Source organism: Salvelinus namaycush, chromosome 14 (genome assembly GCF_016432855.1).
Source record: "Salvelinus namaycush isolate Seneca chromosome 14, SaNama_1.0, whole genome shotgun sequence".
Taxonomy (NCBI): domain Eukaryota; kingdom Metazoa; phylum Chordata; class Actinopteri; order Salmoniformes; family Salmonidae; genus Salvelinus; species Salvelinus namaycush.
The window spans coordinates 14104411-14122202 of NC_052320.1; the positions used below are offsets into that span (position 1 = coordinate 14104411).

The 17792-nt window shown below is 39.9% G+C and overlaps 2 protein-coding genes across 5 annotated transcripts in view; one reads left to right on the top strand and one right to left on the bottom strand.

The window, feature by feature from the left end:
* LOC120059175 (transmembrane protein 269-like) overlaps positions 1-6646 on the top strand; it is a 32162-nt gene extending 25516 nt beyond the window's left edge. Inside the window, exons 5-7 of the mRNA XM_039008022.1 lie at positions 1368-1511; positions 1711-1911; positions 5297-6646. Of these exons, the coding sequence (XP_038863950.1) occupies positions 1368-1511; positions 1711-1911; positions 5297-5406 (455 nt within the window). The 3' untranslated portion in view covers positions 5407-6646. The remainder of the gene's footprint in view (positions 1-1367; positions 1512-1710; positions 1912-5296) is intronic.
* A 2795-nt stretch (positions 6647-9441) lies between these two features.
* si:ch73-206d17.1 (tyrosine-protein kinase STYK1) lies at positions 9442-15073 on the bottom strand. 4 transcript variants are annotated; one of them, XM_039008026.1, is made up of 10 exons: positions 14941-15073; positions 14148-14260; positions 13817-13969; positions 13346-13519; positions 12696-12877; positions 12314-12397; positions 11767-12020; positions 11459-11499; positions 11209-11305; positions 9442-10996 (listed from the first exon to the last, which is right to left on the bottom strand). In XM_039008026.1, exons 2-10 carry the CDS (start codon positions 14194-14196, stop codon positions 10825-10827), a joined length of 1206 nt encoding a protein of 401 aa, XP_038863954.1. In that variant the 5' UTR covers positions 14197-14260; positions 14941-15073; the 3' UTR covers positions 9442-10824. The 4 variants fall into 4 exon arrangements, with proteins under 4 accessions (XP_038863954.1, XP_038863952.1, XP_038863953.1 ...); XM_039008024.1 differs by having other exon boundaries at positions 13346-13522; XM_039008025.1 differs by having other exon boundaries at positions 13346-13522; positions 14903-15052.
* Positions 15074-17792: the final 2719 nt, after the last annotated feature.

The window sequence follows — 17792 nt, forward strand, 5'->3', positions numbered from 1 at the left end:
GAAAGAAAATATTGTACAATCCAGGTGTGCAAAGCTCTTAAGACTTACCCAGAAAGTCACAGCGGTAATTGCAGCCAAATGGTGGTTCTAACATGTATTGACTCAGTGCTGTGAATACTTATGTTAATGAGATTTATATATTACATTTTCAATAAATGTGCAAACATTTCTAAAAACATGTTTTCACTGTCATTATGGAGTGTTGGGTGTAAATGGGTGAGAATTGTTGTTTTAATCCATTTTGAATTCAGGCTGTAACACATTAAGTTGAGCAGTGTGATTACTTTCAGAAGGCACTGTAAGTGACAGCAGAGAACTGGTTTTCCTTCTGAAGACCCAATAAAAAACATTCTTAAATGACATGGAGAATCCAAAAGGCACCTAAGTGACAGCAAACCAAACAACTTTGAATTGCATTAAGTGTACTTGCTGTCACTGCTATCCTGATCTGATCCTGATCTGCTTCTATCTTTGTATGTAGTTCAATAAATTATCTTCTCTGCATTGCAATGGCTTCATGTTGTTGAATTCCCTCAGCCGTAGGGCTATTTAAAAGACTTGTGTATTATTAGGAAATGGCATAGCTAACGTTTCCATACTCATTGTTCCCGACACAGCACATTCTCAAATGATCACAACATAAAAGTACATACTTTGTACATGACAACCTCCTGTGTGCAGATAGTCACGTCTACACTACCGTGGTCGCCACGGCTGCCTGAAATAGCTCCCAGCAGGTGCACCACAATGCATCGTCACCCGGACATTTCGGGCTTTGGCTTTGTCCCGACAGTATTTTTCTGCATGACTTTGCAGGTGGGTGTTGTTGTACCCCCCCCCCCCCCCCCCCTTTTTGTGTCAATTGAACAATCACTTTACGATTAAGCATTCTAATTCGGGGAGATCATGCTCCAATTGTCTGTTTTATCCCAATGCTTTGGGCTCTCAGCATATCTGAAATTGCTAAAATTGTTGACCCCTGTGCTGTGGAATTCCATCTCGTTCATTGGAGCTGGGGTCAGAATCACCTCATGCTCGTCGCTCAGTGAAAACATTCTCCCTGCTCAGGGGGGACAAATAGACTGTGGCATTTGGGAATGTTGTTTACAGAGGAAAGTGGCAGGCCTGTAAGGTTGACACTGAAATGTCCACTACAGACAAACACACTCACGCATGCACGCACGTGCACATACTCACACACACTGATAAGTAGGCTGTTGGCATAAACAAGATTAGATAAACTTGTTTTGCCTTCTGTAAGAAGGCATTAGCAGTGAACTAGCCTCACAGCAGTAGCATGTTAATCTGAGTGACTCGAAGTCATGAGACAAATGTATAACTAGTCACTTCCTGTCTTTCTGGTTCAGGTGCTAAACTGGATGATTTTGCAGATTTCACAACCTTTGGGATTGCAACTTCATTGCTCCTGAGGACACATGCCTTAATGGACAACATCCTGTGCATGTGCTATGTCCTGTCTGTGATTGTCCGACTCTGCTTCTTCTCCAGCGGTAAGGAACGCCATCAAGCAGAAAAAAAGCATGGTATCCCTTGTGAAATGCTAGGATAATAGCATGATCAATTTCTAGACAGTCTACGAAAACATCTCTTTGTGTATTTGCCATTCAGGAAAAAAACTCATCTTTGGGTATTTCAGATTCAGAAGTCCTGATGTGGATTCTGTCTCTTTCTGTGGCTATTCATCTCCAGGCATCCCCTTCATGTACCGTGGCCTGCCATGTATCTACTCTTCTGCCATCCTTGCCTGTCTCTCCCTGCTGACCGGAGGTAACATGGTGATCCTGCGGGTCACTGCTGTGGCCATGATCCTCTTTATGGTCAACCAGGGATTCTACCCTCACGACAGGGTCCTGGAGTCACAGGCCTGGAAGAAGGTGGTCTACGCTGGAGGTAATACTCGAGACCAGTGTTTCTTAATCCTGGTCCAGGGGACCCAAAGGAATGCACAATTTAGTTTTTGCCCTAGCACTACACATCTTATTCAACTGATCAAATGTTTGAGTTGATTAGTGGAATCAGGTGTGTAGTGCTAGCCTCATTATAACCAGCCTGAACTCACGAGCTTACATAAATGATTTGCTACACGGATCATTTATGTAAGCTCACAAGATTAGGCTGGTTGTGCGAGGCTAGTGTAGAGCTAGGTCCCCATGACCAGCATTAAGAAACTTAACCAGTAAAATAGTGTTGTGGAAATTTAGTACTGAGAGAGATTTGGTCATTTCTTCAAACAATCATCTTTATTTAATATTGATTAATTATTGCAATAACCCCCCCACCATTGAGTGTTGGACTGAGTAACCAAACCTTTACACAAATGCAGAGTACTATATATAGCTGACACTAACAATGCTCAGTCATGGTTGGTTCAACCCCTTTCATGCAGACCAAGGAGCATCATAAACCACTCTGGCTTCATCCTGTCGTTATCTGCAGTTGGGGGGTTGTCTTAAACCCACGCTGACTTTGTCTCAAAAGTTGCATCTGGGAAACTATGAGGGATTGTTCTACTCCTGTAACAGCAGCCTTCCCTCTCTTCAAGAGAAGAGAGGGTGTAACAGGGATCGGACCAACACGCAGCGTAGCCAGTGCTCAACATGTTTAATAAAACGATAAACACGATACAAATGTGGCAAACCGATACAGCCCTATCTGGTGCAGAGAAAACACAAAGACAGGAAACAACCACCCACAATCCCCAACACAAAACAAGCCACCTATATATGATTCCCAATCAGAGACAACACAACACCTGCCTCTGATTGAGAACCATATTAGGCCAAACATAGAAACAGACAAACTAGACACACAACATAGAATGCCCACCCAGCTCACGTCCTGACCAACACTAAAACAAGCAAAACACACAAGAACTATGGTCAGAACGTGACAACTCCTAAGCTATCTCTAGTAAAACACATTCTTGTCTCTGTAATGCAGTCTTTAACCCATTTGTCAGCTCAAGCCATCTCCGGTGACTATACACCCAGATTAGCTGCAGGGAACTAGAGTGGAGCCCATGAAAACACACATTAGCAGGACAAATGTCTTACCGTTAGTTAAATATGAATTGTTAACCATCAATATCAAATAAACCAGGTAAATATGTAATTTTTCTATCACAATAGGTGGTAGAGAGGAATTGAATTAGCTGTTGAAAGGCGAAGGCTTGAACTGCCCTGTTCCGCCTCCGTCCCACCCCCCTGGACGCCACTTCCCTTGAGCTAAACAGCCGTATCACATTCTGCGCATCATGTGTTACGTAGCTGCTCCCTTCACGTTTCTCACTTTACTCACTGTCAGTCGTGAATGATAATTCTTCAAGTTTTACCGGTGAAACATCCATGCTGCATCTGCATGCCAACCATTAGATCTCAATTAGTTACATGGGAATATGCATTTTAGATATTCTTGAATTATATGTACAGTGTTTCGTGAGAATTTTAAAGCAGATGGTGCTAAACTGTAGTATTCTTGTGTTTTTGTTTCAATCAAAGCACATGTTATACCTAGTGGCGCATGCTGTGTAGTTTTGGCCGCATGTGAGAGAAATGCAATCATTCACACAATCATCCTAAAATCTTAAGAAATTTCTCAAGAAATGAGTTGGCTGTTTTTGTCTTACATTAATGTTAGCATATTATATTTGGCTTTGTAGAATACTAATGAAACATTATGTTATCTTGCAGACATTGATTCAGCTTTGATCTAACTTTATTAAACAAGCACCATTCTCCATTTATTGAAATTCACTTGAGTAGCCTATTCTCTCGGGCAGCTGAACATTCTACATGTGACGGCGGGTTGTTCTTGAATTGCGATGTCGTTTAGAAAAAAATATGTTTTTTTAATAAATGTATTTGGAAACATCTTCCCATGTTTAAATATTTGGAAACATCCTTTTTAAATCAACTAATATGTCAGCTTCATGACTTTAAATAGTTTTAACAATGTTGATAACATTGACACCAGTAGGAATAGAAACACCAATGATACATTTTAGGTAAATTAGTATAGTCTTAAATGGAGGCCACAGATGGTCAAATCTAAGGTCATTAAATCTTTTTTAAAAACTGACTTAAGTGATATAATTAATCACAATATGATTTCCCTTCATTTAAATTGAGTAATACCAAGTGACACTTTGGATTTAGGCACACCAAAATGATCAATGGAGTCCTCAAATTTATGACATACTAAAAGGGTGTGATTAGCTAGTAATTTTCTTTAATATAGACCCCTCCCTAATAACTTTGCCACTGGAGGGAATGCTCAAGGTCCTTGTATGAGTGATTTTTCCACACTGCAACACCAATGACCTAAAACCTAGGGACACATTTGTAAAAAATAAATAAAATAAAGGTATTTAAATAGTTATTTGTTTTTATTGATCTCTACAATTTTGTTTATTTTCTAGCATTTAAAATAATAGATAAACCTCTCAATCCCCAAAACATGTCACTACAACTCTACCGGGTTACTACTGGGGCAAGCCAAGTACTTTAAACAATGCATAAACATCAAGTTTTGCAGTATAAATGGCTCGCTTTATGTTTTATCATTGATAAAAAAGTTCAATATAAACAAAAACTTGTATGATGTGTGGCAATTTGTAATTTTAAAGTTTTTCATGGTTGCAAAGGCAAGGGAGCAAATGCCACCATAATTCAAGAACAACTCCGGGGATAGGCTAACCAGAGTTTGACAATGACAACATGCCCGTCAATTCAAGTGATCAGTCTGCCACACATAGGTTACAATGTGTCTGGGCGCTAAATTTGATTGTTGTTTATAGTTACAACAACTTGGCGAAGTTTGTACACCAGACCAAGATATCCGATCATGTGAGTGAGAACAGGAAAGAGGGGCAAGTGGCAGCAGGAGCAGCATCTACGGAAACTTTTTTGTGTAGTCTAGAGAAGGCTTGGTTGTTTACCTATCAGGAAGATGCGTCCGGAGAATTCGGCCAAGCAGCCACTCCATTAAAATAAAGCCTGGGAAACACTTTTCTGTGGAAACTAAAATGGTAGATTGGATGTTAGATGTGTTAAAACAAATGTATATTTGGTCCAGTAAAATATTGGGATGTTGATACCAGGTACTTTACGCATGTGAGCAGTAAAGAGTCCTCACTTCAGAATAAGAGTTCATACTTAAATCTCAATTGAAAGTTTGAAGTTTATTCATGTTTCAGATCACAAAAATCCAGCAATGAGAAAGGTAGGTTATTTGTTTAGCTAGGCTATTCATCACATTTTTCTGTTTTGTTTTGCAGGAGTTGTCATGGTGTTCTGTTCCTCTTTCCCTCCGGCATGTGTGTACTACCTGTTGTGGTCTGTGTCCTACATTTTGTTCCCAACAACACTATGGAGCTGCAAAGTGTAGTAGGCATTAAAGGACTTGCTACAAATTCACACTCGCACATACATGGCTTGTCAACAGGCTGTCCAGTGGGGTTAACTAAAGCGCCCAGACTGCTGCTGCTAGCTATCCACAGCGGATCGAAACAGGACGTAAGAGGACGTTGTAATGTTTTTGTAAGATTGAACTGCCTTTTTCATCATGAACACTTGATGGATAATGTACTGTACCTTAGCCATTTTGTTTTTGAATAAGATAGGTTTTGGGTATCTGTAGCTATTATGTTTGTACAATACAACTGCAGAGTTGTACTGTCTAGTGTGTGTACTGTATCATCCTTATGCACAAATTGTGCTTGAGATTACTACAACAATAATACAAAAAAGTATTTTCAGTCATTAATAAAGTCATTGAGTAGCAGTTTTTACTGTAAAGAATAAGAAAATGTCAACAGTTTTTGCAGTAAAAAAAAAACATGCCCCCCCCCTTTTTTGTTTTACTGAACATGCTAGATTCAAACATATGGCATGCTCTCAATTTGTAAGATATTTGTAATAAAAAAAAGTTTCATTATATTGCAGATACAAACGAAGTCCATTAAATCATGTTTTTTTTAAATTATGGAAGACACTACCATCTTGAGATCTTATGTTCTACTGTACTTAAAATAACTACCAAAGTGATTGTACATAATGAATTGTGTGTGGATATGGGATTGTTGAGAAATATAATTTTTTTATTTTCCCATCAACACCAAATTTGTTGTTTTTGAGCATCAACTGCATTCTTTAATTGGAATAGTTTTAAAAAAAATGTTATGTTCTAGCCATTTTGAGACAAGATTAGTTTGCTTTTATTGCAAGCAAAATGTAATCGTGCTTTAATTTAATAGTGTTTACGTTCCCACCAGATATACAGTGCCCTCTGTAATTATTGGGACAATGAAGCATTTTTTCTTCTTTTGGCTCTATACTTAGTTTGGATTTGAACTCAAACAATGGCTATGAGGTTGAAGTGCAGACTGTCAGCTTTAATGTGAAGGTATTTCATCCATACTGGGTGAACTGTTTAGAAATTACATCACTTTTTCAACAAAAACAAAACAAATTCCCTTGTGTAGTAAAACGTTACATTTTTGGTCCCATATTTGTAGCACGCAATGATTACATCAAGCTTTTGACTCTAAAAAATGTTGAATGCATTTGCTGTTTTGTTTTGGTTGTTTCATATGGTTTTGTGCCCAATAGAAATGAATGGTACATGATGTATTATTGTGTCATTGGAGTCACTTTTACTGTAAATAAGAATAGAAATGTTTCTAAGCACTTGGTAGAATACATTGTAGCACAGATAATCCTGAATGAGTCGTGAATATAAATGATAACCGCCCCTGTTATTGTAATGGTGAAAGGTTAGCATGTCTTGGGGGGTCTGATACTTTTTCACTCATTATTCATGATTCATTCCGGATTATCTGTAATCGTGGTAGCATCCACATTGATATAGAAGTGTTTAGAAACATATTATTTTCAATAAAAGTCACATATTACACAATACATTATTTACCATTCATTTCTATTGGGCAGAAAATGATCTGAAACACAACTAAAACAAAGAGCAAATGCATCCAACAAAGTTGTAGAGTCACAAGCTTGACGTAGTCATGGTGTACTATGAATATGGGACCAAATAGTACTTTTTACTACTTTAATACAAGTGAATTTGTCCCTCCCATTTTAGGGGAGCAATGTACAAAAAGTCCTGTCATTTCTAAACGGTTCACCTGCTATGGATTAAATACCCTCAAGTTAAAGCTGAGGTTCTGCACTTTAACCGCATAGTCAGTGTTTGATTTCAAATCCAAACATGGAGTATAGAGTCAATAAAAGAAAATGCTTCACTGTTCCAATAATTACAGAAGGCACTGTATATTAAAGTGATCATAGGCGAATGGTGAATACAATAATGGGCATTCATATAAAATAACTGGGTTCTCAGTGTTCTTATTAAATGCCCACACCAGTAGAAATCCACTTTTTTTCGAGCTGAAAGACGATGGCCAGAGCTTACCCATAAAGTTTGACAATGATTTAAGTCAAAGTATATTTGGGCTTGAAGTGACATCTGAACTGCCCACTTTCCCAAAATCCGTGTGAATGCGGTGTCTTTTCCTATGACGTACACATTTTCAGCCTCCGTTTTGTTTCAGGGCTGGGTTTTATTTGAATGTTACCACCCACCAGCATGGCATTGTTTATCATTTAGAAACCTCTGCAAAAGTTATTCATCTTGGACTATGTTGAGCCAAACAGTCCACTTGACTGCCTGAACCATGGAGCATATTAAAATACTTGTTTTTATTTTATCATAAAATTATCATAAGCCATTGGATAATTTGTCGATTTTCGCGGCATTATTTATATATATATATGGTATATTGCGTGATATGTTAGCATTTCGCAAACCCGCTACCACTGTCGCCCCAAGATGAACGGTTTTGCTTCACTACACGCTCCACTGCTTTGATTGGTGTAATGTTGGCTAGAAACCACAAGTGTCTATGCAGATAATGAAAAGGGACCCGCAAAAGAGAATTTAAGGAACTTCTAGACGAATTGGTTGTTTACCCACAAAACCGCCGCGTGCGCAACTATGGGGTATAATAGACGGGTTTGGCTTAGATTGTTGACAGCAAAACTATATTTAATCTCCAATGTCTATTGAAAACAAATACATTTGCACAATGAGCACGTGTCTCTCACATCGTTGTTGGTTAGCTAAACCATCTAAAGTTACATGTAATGTGTGGCGTGTCATTTCACTTCCCCTGTGAGAACCATGAGCACGGGCAGACTTGGTTTTGCAGTGTCGCAGCTGAAACCTGCCTGCAGCCTACCTAACAAAGTTTGCATCGTGTCCATTACAATGTAGACAAACGCATATCGGCTATCTTTCAATAGTTATCCATATTTAACGGAGCTTCACCTTATTCATTCGAACTATTTCAATGGCGGATTCGCAGCCGCAATTTATGGACGATGCCAAAACTTGAGATAACAGATGGCGAAGTCAAAGATAAGTCAGTGGTTTCCATCTGTGGCAAAGTTTTCCCTAAACCAATGCTTATGACCAATCCAGCTCCAGAACGAGCTATAGAGCCAGCTGGCTAATCTTTTGAATATGGTGTAGTAAAAAACATGAGGTTAGAAAGACACAGCTGTCAGTGCCCTTATTCATTGATGTTTATCAACTCCACATAGACAGTCCCACCCTCAATTTGTCAATATGTATGTATAAGTAGCCTTCGTCATTCTTCGGGGGTCGACCCTAAATGTGCATTTCCTCTTTAGGATCAGAAATTATGTTGACATAGTGGCGGTAACTTCCTCTGAGGGGCTCCTTTAAAGCAGGGGTTCCCAAACCTTTTCACTCATGCCCCCCTTCCAGCATTGGGGAACACCCTGTGCCTTGTATATTTCTATGGGCACAAACACTGATCATGACATAAACTGTTCACACCCCTCTTGTTGGCAGAGAGAATGACATGTCTATGTATTCATGTGATATTTGAAAGATTCAAACATTACAACAAAATCTATGGGCAAAGAAACCTAGCTAAAAAACGTTAGCTGACATGGGCTAGTTGATCTGGACATAACCGACAAGTTATAAATAGCTCTCTAAGCAAGGTATTCAATGACTTACATGAAAACTGATGATGCATTTCGAAATTTCACCTTGTGCATTCTACTAATACTGTTGAAAGTTGTACGTTGAAAGCCAGACTACGTTCCCCCTTGGGTGAGCCTCACAGTTTGGGAACCACTGCTTTAAAGGCTCAGTGCAGTCAAAAACATGATTTTCCTGTGTGATATATATCCACACTACGAGCTTGGAATAATATAGTGAAATTGTGAAAATGATAATCTCCTTTTAGTGTGAGAGCTGTTTGAAAAGAGCCTGTTTTGGTGGGATGGAGTTTTGGCCTGCCTGGTGACATCACCAGACAGTAAATTAGTTAATTGACCAATAAGAAAGAGTTCCAATTCTCTCTGCCAATAACAGCTAGTTTCCCTCTCCCCACTCTCAGACAGTCATTTTAATTTGACTTACACATGACATTGTGGTCAGACTTCATCTCCTGTGAACGTAGCTTTATATTTGGTGTTTGCGCACCTCTGCTTCTGTTTTAGGAGGCTTTTCACTTTCAGTAGTACATAATAAAAAAATGCTTTACCATCCCATTGCTTTTATTAACCTACGGTACAGTGAATAGTTAAACTTTTTTTTTTAGTTCAGTTGATAACCTGCACCCTTTCACACTATAGTGCCAGCCTGAACCATTCTGTGCTGGCTTACATGTATTCCTTTCTTGTTGTCATTTCCAGTATGATTTCAACAACTATAGTGGGTGTGTAACCAGTCCTGCACAGATCATCTTGGCTTGGTTCGGCTCACCTCAGCTCAGTAGTGTGAAAAAGTTTTGCAGTTACTTTTAAGCGTGAGTCATGAGGACAAAATGTTGTCCGGAATATTCCCGTTCTTGATCTATTTCCACATGCCTCAGTGTGTTATTCTGAAATTGGTGGTTTGTACCTCTCTTTAGAATTTTAGATATGAGTGTGTGATGGAGACAATGTGATGATGGGTTTGTTTTGAATTGGCTTAAGAGACTGACTGACAATAGCAACAGGACAGTAGAACTATAAATGTCACCTCCACACCATCCAAACTGCTTGTTTGTTGGCATCATGGTCAATGATAAGCAATGTTATTCAAATCAACAGTGTTGAGTGTGTGCAGTACAGTTTTACATATCATGATCACAGTGACTTCAAGACAGTCTCATTGTGGACATTAACTGTATGGCTACAATACTACATGTCTCATTACTACCGTTAAAGGCACAAGAGTTATCCTCACCAAATTATGAACTAGTAAAACATCTTATGAAGATCTCTATTTTAAATTCTGTAAATGTTTTGACAATTAAAGTGGTGATATAATGACTTGCCTGGTTTCATGACACCGGGGACAATATGACATCAAGAACACTATTCTTACATTTGTATAATTTCTTAAAATATGTTCTCTTGTGATGGCCTAAAAATGTGAGTAGACAATAACATTATAGTGGCAGATCTTTTTTTCCTGACATCCATTTATGTGCTAAAAGGGACACATCCAAAAATGCAATCTTACAATAAGGCTTTGTTGCATGCTCCATACAATACTTCCACACCCTTATGCACCCTCATTATGTCAACCCATTTTACATTTCATTTCAGCATCATAAAATAATCTCTCTGAAAGTTTATAACACATTTGATACCACAGTACAGTACACATCAACCTAAAATCAACTACAGCCATGCTTTGTCATGGACTCACCCCTTGCTTCTAGCTTCTTCATTCATGAATGTGATGCCTTGGGCTAGATATTTAGGGCAGCACACCTGCCCTCTTGATGTAGTCAATGATGTCCATGTCCTCTGGGATGTAGATATCTGTAGTGCCAGCAAGGTATGTGTAAGACCCCAGAAGCTTGATGATGGCTGAGAACACAGGCCGGTCCTTGAAGCTCCACATCCAGCAGTACTTCATCAGGTCATACCTGGAGAGAGAGACCGGTGAATAGAATGGAATGAGAGCCTAATTAGATTAAATAGGCAGCTACAACATGGAGGCATTACACAGCTAATAATGGGCTTTACATTGGCTATGGCATAATTACATGTATATTCTTATGGTTTAATGTGAATATTCTTATGGTTTAATGTGAATATTATAGACAGACTGTTTTTGGCCAGGGACGGGCAGACTTACAAGGGTCCTCCACAGTTGTCTGGCTTCTTCATCCTGTATGATTTCTGTAGGTGGAGGAACACACACTCTGGCTCCAGATCAGGGTAGGGGGGAGAGCCTGAGGGAGCGATATGAAAAATAAATAAAATATTGAAGACTACTAAAACAAAAATAAACAAAAAACCTAACTGAAAATATTGTTGTCTTATTGTAGAGGTAGTCCTACATTTGCAAAATTACTTGAATCAGATATCAGCAAAGTAACAGTTACCCAATGTGATCAATTCATACAGAAAGATTCCAAAAGACCATCTGAGGGGGAGAGAAAACAAGCATGTTGACATGTTACAAAAAACAACTGAAAGTCAAGTAGAAATATTATGTCAGAATGTTAATAAAACCAAACAAACGTTTGGTTAATGTACACTACGCTATGGGCCGGATTCCCAAGCACAGGTTAAATTTAGTCCTGGACAAAAAAAAACTAGTTCAATGGAGATTTTTTCATTGGGAATGCTTTAGTCCAGGAATGGGCTTAATCTGTGTCTGGGAAAGGGGCCTACATGGCCCAAAACTCACACATCACTCCTGTCTGTGGTTGGGTGCTTCATCATCCTCTCTGGAGCCTGCCATTTGAGAGGGACCTCAGCTCTTCTCCGATTGGCCAGTTTGTCATTCTGGCACCTGCGATTGGCCAGTTTGTCAGTCTGGTGCTGGCGGATCTCGAAGGCCAGGCCCAATCCAGATACCCTCACAGAGAACCCTGGACCAATCAGGATGTTCTGTGCAGCAACATTACCATGTACAAGCCTGTGCTCTGACAACAGATAGTCCTGAAAGAAGACATTGTAATAATAATGAAGTGCTTGAATGCAGACACCTGGATATAGTTGATGTGATACTTTAAATTGCTTGGATTACATGCTCATAGTCATTGTATTCTAGCAACTGACTGCAGTACCAATGTTTTCCATGAGGTGTCGTTTATTGACGATGAAACTGTTGTAAATCACATTGGTATCCTAGGACATTACACTGTATTCACTGCAAAGAGCTTGTTGTGGTACTGTATTTTGGCCTTCCATTGGATATTAGATCTCTCCAAATGCTACAGAAAATCACTTACCAGGCCTGCTGCCACCTGCTTTGCCACCAAAAACACTGATCTCTCTGAAAAGTGTTGCAGTGGATCCAAGGACTCCAAATCACTCTGGAGAACAGGGAAATTAATTATTATTCAGTCAACTCAGGGGGATGCTCAGTATTCAATTTCTGAAATTCAAGTGACCAATTATTTCTCTGTAGACCATTCAATTAATGACTTCGATTTGAATTAAATGTAACTGAAAAATGGAATAATAATGAATTAACATCATATTGGGAATAGAAATACAGTATTATTCATATTCAACATGCTTAATTAGTGAGGGCTCTGGTGAGTATGATTTCCAATGTATTTGTTACAGCAAATAAACTTGAACTTAAAGTCCAACCCATTGTTGTCTTACATTTCTCAGGGTCCAGAGGTAGTGCAGAAGGTTGCCAGGACTACAGGCCTCCAGTACCAGGTACATAGGTAGTCTCTGTGTCTGACAGTACAGCATCCGGACCAGGTTCTGGTGTTTACACACGGTACCATGGAAAAGGATCCAGTCAACAAACTCCTTTGCCTCAGGCTGATTTATGCCTCCTGAAAGGAGATTTTTTTTCTATTTTTTAAAAAACATTTATTTAACTAGGCAAGTCAGTTAAGAACAAATTCTTATTTACAATAACGGCCTACCCTGGCCAAACTCTAACCCGGACGACCTTGGGCCAATTGTGCGCCGCCCTATGGGACTTCCAATCACGGCCGGTTGTGATATAGCCTGGAATCGAACCAGGGTCTGTAGTGATGCCTCTAGCACTGAGATGCAGTGCCTTAGACCACTGCACCACTTGGACCAAAGTTTTTAACTTCTTAAAGAAGGAACAAAATCATAAAAATCCTAATCCATTGCAGTGGGATCCTATAGGAGTCAAATTTAAAACTTCTGTATGTTTTTACCTGCGAGGTACACACAACTCTCCCATACCTCAAACTTGCTTGGTGCAATCTCTCCAAAAATATGCAACAGTGTCCCACGCACAGCCTGTATAAAACTGTACAAGCATATACCTCGGAGTGTCTTGACCACTACAGGACTGGGTATATCCTTTCTTCTCATTGTGCCTCTGCAGATAGGACCATAGTGGCCAGTCTGCCAGAACTCTAGCCCCTCCAGAGTACATTCTCCTGGGATCTCCATCTCCATCCCATCTCTCACTGGGCTACTGGACACACACTCCTGACCTGCTGGATGCAACGCAGTACTGTGCTAAACATTTGTGATGACATGCATTTGAATTTCAACTTGAAGTTGTTTCTTGAGGTTGATATTTTAATGTTTTTACAATGTCCTGTGCCTTCCTTGGCAATAGATGGCTCATGTTAGTCATGGTTCAGAGTGTGCATACTGATGCAGTGTTGATATGAACAGGAACAGATTTCATTAACAATTATTTTTACGTCATAATTCACTGTGGTGAATTCACTAGACAATATTACATATCTAACACAGGTTGATATTTCCAATAGGTTTAAGTTTACCACGATTGGTGTAATGGGCAGGGATGGAGGTCCTCTCTGGTGTTGCTCTTCTATGGAAGAGACTGCACAGTATGCTGGTCACAACAACCACTGTGCTGAGAGCCAGGAGAGTGGGGATAATGATCACAGCTAATGTGCCTGATCCTTCCTCATCTGAATACATACACACAGTTCAGATGGTATGAGGGGAACACAACACAATCACTGTAACTGGTGCACTCAGACAGACAACTGGTACATCAAACTTGGCTCTTGTTGCACATCTAATATTTTATCTGAGCTGGTGTTGAGAGACTGTTGTAGTTTACACATGGGAACATAAAAGACTTACAGCACAGAGGGTCTGAGGTGTTGTTGCATGGAGACGCCTGCACATCCATAGATTACAGATGGTTCTTACCATTTCTCACATCTTCAGGAAGAGAGATTAATCCCACAAAAGGCCTATGAATTGAAGAATATAATCAACATAGTATTCTTTTGGTCTATAAACACTTTTATGATGGGAGCATTCATTCAGAGCCAGTCAGGTAAACACTATAATGGTTGACCAGCAAAAAATCATAATAATGCTAGTAATATACAATAATTGCACCGCATCAATACAGGATAATAAATCAGGTCTAGTTAGTTGACATTTCAACAACAGGCAGTACTGCTGTAGTCATTTTGTAATGGCCTAGACCAGTGGCTCCCAACCTTTTTCAGTTACTGTACAACCAACGGAATTTTGCTCTGCCCGGAGTACCCCTTCATGTTAATTTTACCAGTAGGCCGATGGTCTCATGAGTCTTCTCAAGTACCCCCGTGGATAGGTCAAGTACTCCTACAGTCGGTGTCCTACCCCTGGTTGGGAACTACTGGCATAGACCACATAACAAAAAAAACATACTCTAATTTTCAACTCACGTAAAATATCGTAAGCACATGCAGATACAAGCTGATGGGATAAAGTCAACACCTGGCCATCGTGCCAATTACCAATAGGCCTACTAATTGGTCTTCCAAGCAAGACCGAGAGCTGTAAGAACAGCGCGTCCTCACAGATACCAAATGAAACTGAAGTTAAGGACGCCGGCAACTTACCAGGGAGATATCAAGAAAATGTGTCTCCATATGCCTACCTGTAATATTTGAGTGAGCTCTCGTGACAACAGCTTTTAGAAAATACACACTTTAACGTCGAATGCCCTCTGCTCTGGCTGAGCGGGCTATGACCATGAAGGTGACCGCGGTAAGTTGACTGACTGTTAATTATTAACACGCGGACATTTTGTGACTAACTATTTATTTAACTATTTAGATCATATTGAGGGGAAACGTGATATGATATGTCTAGTACGCCTTTTCTGCTTTTCGTATGTGTCCTCCATTCACAGGTTTCCCCATCATAGACTTAGATAGTATATCATTGTATCAGACTTAGATAGACATCGCATCATTATCTGTTCCGTTATGTCGTTTGTGAGAGCATGGACAGCACGATTGAGGCCATCTCCATAGTGATGGTGAGGAGTCCCATACCGAAAAAAATTAAACATTTTCAAATACTTGACTAAAATATTTGCCAAATATATTTTCATACAAATGTATGTATTCCAAATACTGTACATTTACAAATGTATGTCACGCATTTAAATACATTTCAAAATGCGTACAAAATATATATTTTCTTTTTTGGGGATATATTTCACATGTATCCTAAAATGCATTCCAAAAATATATTTTTAATGTTTTTTTTCCGTATGGGGACTACCGTTTCCGGAAGCGACTTCACCATTAATTTTGTCGACTCGGTTCATTCAAACATCGTTAAGCTTTGTTTTACTATTGACAGTTACAGCAGATTTTGGGGGGATTGGGTATCGAGTTGCTCTCCTTAAATATTAGTGATGGGCATTCCGGGTCTTTTCAGTGAGCCGGCTCGTTCGGCTCAGCTCACCAAAAAGAGCCGGCTCTTTTGGCTCCCAAACGGCTCTTACATTTTTTTGTTGTTGTGTTTTTTCAACTCAAACAGTTTGCAATAGTTTGAATATGATTGGTGTTAAAACAATTCTTATCAAATGAAATCATACTCTACCTTAACCACAATGTATTTAAAAATGCATTGGTTTGTTATGAAAAAGAATGCTATTAAACATTTACATTTAAAGTAACTTTTTAATGTATATAAACAGTGCATACAAATCTAACCATTCAAAACGAATACAATCTGAACAGCATAATAGAATATGGCACCATATCAAAGAAAAATAAATAACAATTTACAAAACTGCCGCATCCCACAAATTGGAATAAATGTAAAAAATGATGCTATTACACATGTGCATTTAAAGTATAACTTTATGTATATAAACAAAGTGTATATAAATTGAACAATTCAAAATGAATACAATCTGAACAACATAATAGAATATTGCACCATATCAAAAAAAGAAAAGTGCAAAACTGCAGCATCCCACTTAAAACATTAAACTGGTCCCTCTTTTCTCTCCTTCATTGCCATGTTATAACCAGCAGCACACAGCAATGCTGACCATATTTTGCTTTTATGAGAGATTTGCATTAAGAAACGCAAGCTGCCTAACTTGAGGGGCTGATGCGGTTTCTTATCTCAGTAATTATTTGTCCCGTTTTCGAGAAGACCCTCTGAGGGAATGGATGTGGCCACTATGCAGAGTCTCCCTGTCATGACTTTAGTAAGCCGTGGGTAGACAGGGGCCTTGTTCTTCCACCAGCTCAGAGGGGCTGAGGGAGCCCAGAGGGGCTCCTCCAAATAGGATCGGACCTCCATTATGGCATCTGCTGAGGGATTCCTTCGTGCTGCATCCCCAGCTGCTCTCTCGTCAAACAGCAGACGTTTGTGGCACTATTGCTGGTGCTTCTGCTCCATCTGATCCCTCTTCTTCCTGTTGTCTGAGCCAACTGACTGCTGGGGCTGTCCCTCCCTGCTGCTGAGGTTATTCTTTGAAGAGCCTCATCAATCGCTCTGGCATCACTGAAGCCTAACTTCTTAAACATGGGTCAAGTGCAGCGGTTTCTGATAGCACGTTATTATATTCCATTCTGCAGAACATTATGTCCATTGATGAACATAGGGTGTCCATCAACTCTCACATGTCCTGTGGTTACATTTGCTTCTCTCTGGCGCCTGGCTGTGATTCGCTGCAGACCCTTACACAGGAGTATCATTTTTGAGGCTGTCACATAGCTGAAAAGAGTGAACAGTAACTTATCAAATCAAATTTATTTATATAGCCCTTCGTACATCAGCTGATATCTCAAAGTGCTGTACAGAAACCCAGCCTAAAACCCCAAACAGCAAGCAATGCAGATGTAGAAGCACAGTGGCTCGGAAAAACTCCCTAGAAAGGCCAAAACCTAGGAAGAAACCTAGAGGAACCAGGCTATGAGGGGTGGCCAGTCCTCTTCTGGCTGTGCCGGGTGGAGATTATAACAGAACATGGCCAAGATGTTCAAATGTCCATAAATGACCAGCATGGTCAAATAATAATAATCACAGTAGTTGTCGAGGGTGCAGCAAGTCAGCACCTCAGGAGTAAATGTCAGTTGGCTTTTCATAGCCGATCATTAAGAGTATCTCTACCGCTCCTGCTGTCTCTAGAGAGTTGAAAACAGCAGGTCTGGGACAGGTAGCACGTCCGGTGAACAGGTCAGGGTTCCATAGCAGCAGGCAGAACAGTTGAAACTGGAGCAGCAGCATGGCCAGGTGGACTGGGGACAGTAAGGAGTCATCATGCCAGGTAGTCCTGAGGCATGGTCCTAGGGCTCAGGTCCTCCGAGAGAGAATTGGAGAGTGCATACTTAAATTCACACAGGACACCGGATAAGACAGGAGAAGTACTCCAGATATAACAAACTGACCCTAGCCCCTCGACACAAACTACTGCAGCATAAATACTGGAGGCTGAAACAGGAGGGGTCAGGAGACACTGTGGCCCCATCCGATGATACC

Bases quoted from the DNA above. Each gene is read 5' to 3' on its own strand.
- si:ch73-206d17.1 (XM_039008024.1), bottom strand. From the start codon at position 14,196: ATGGATGTGCAGGCGTCTCCATGCAACAACACCTCAGACCCTCTGTGC. The intron at 12,021-12,313 runs GTAAGTGATTTT...GTCTTCTTTCAG, and splicing joins AGCAGGTGGCAGCAGGCCTG to GACTATCTGTTGTCAGAGCA. The intron at 11,306-11,458 runs GTAACTGTTACT...TCGCTCCCTCAG, and splicing joins GTATGAATTGATCACATTGG to GCTCTCCCCCCTACCCTGAT.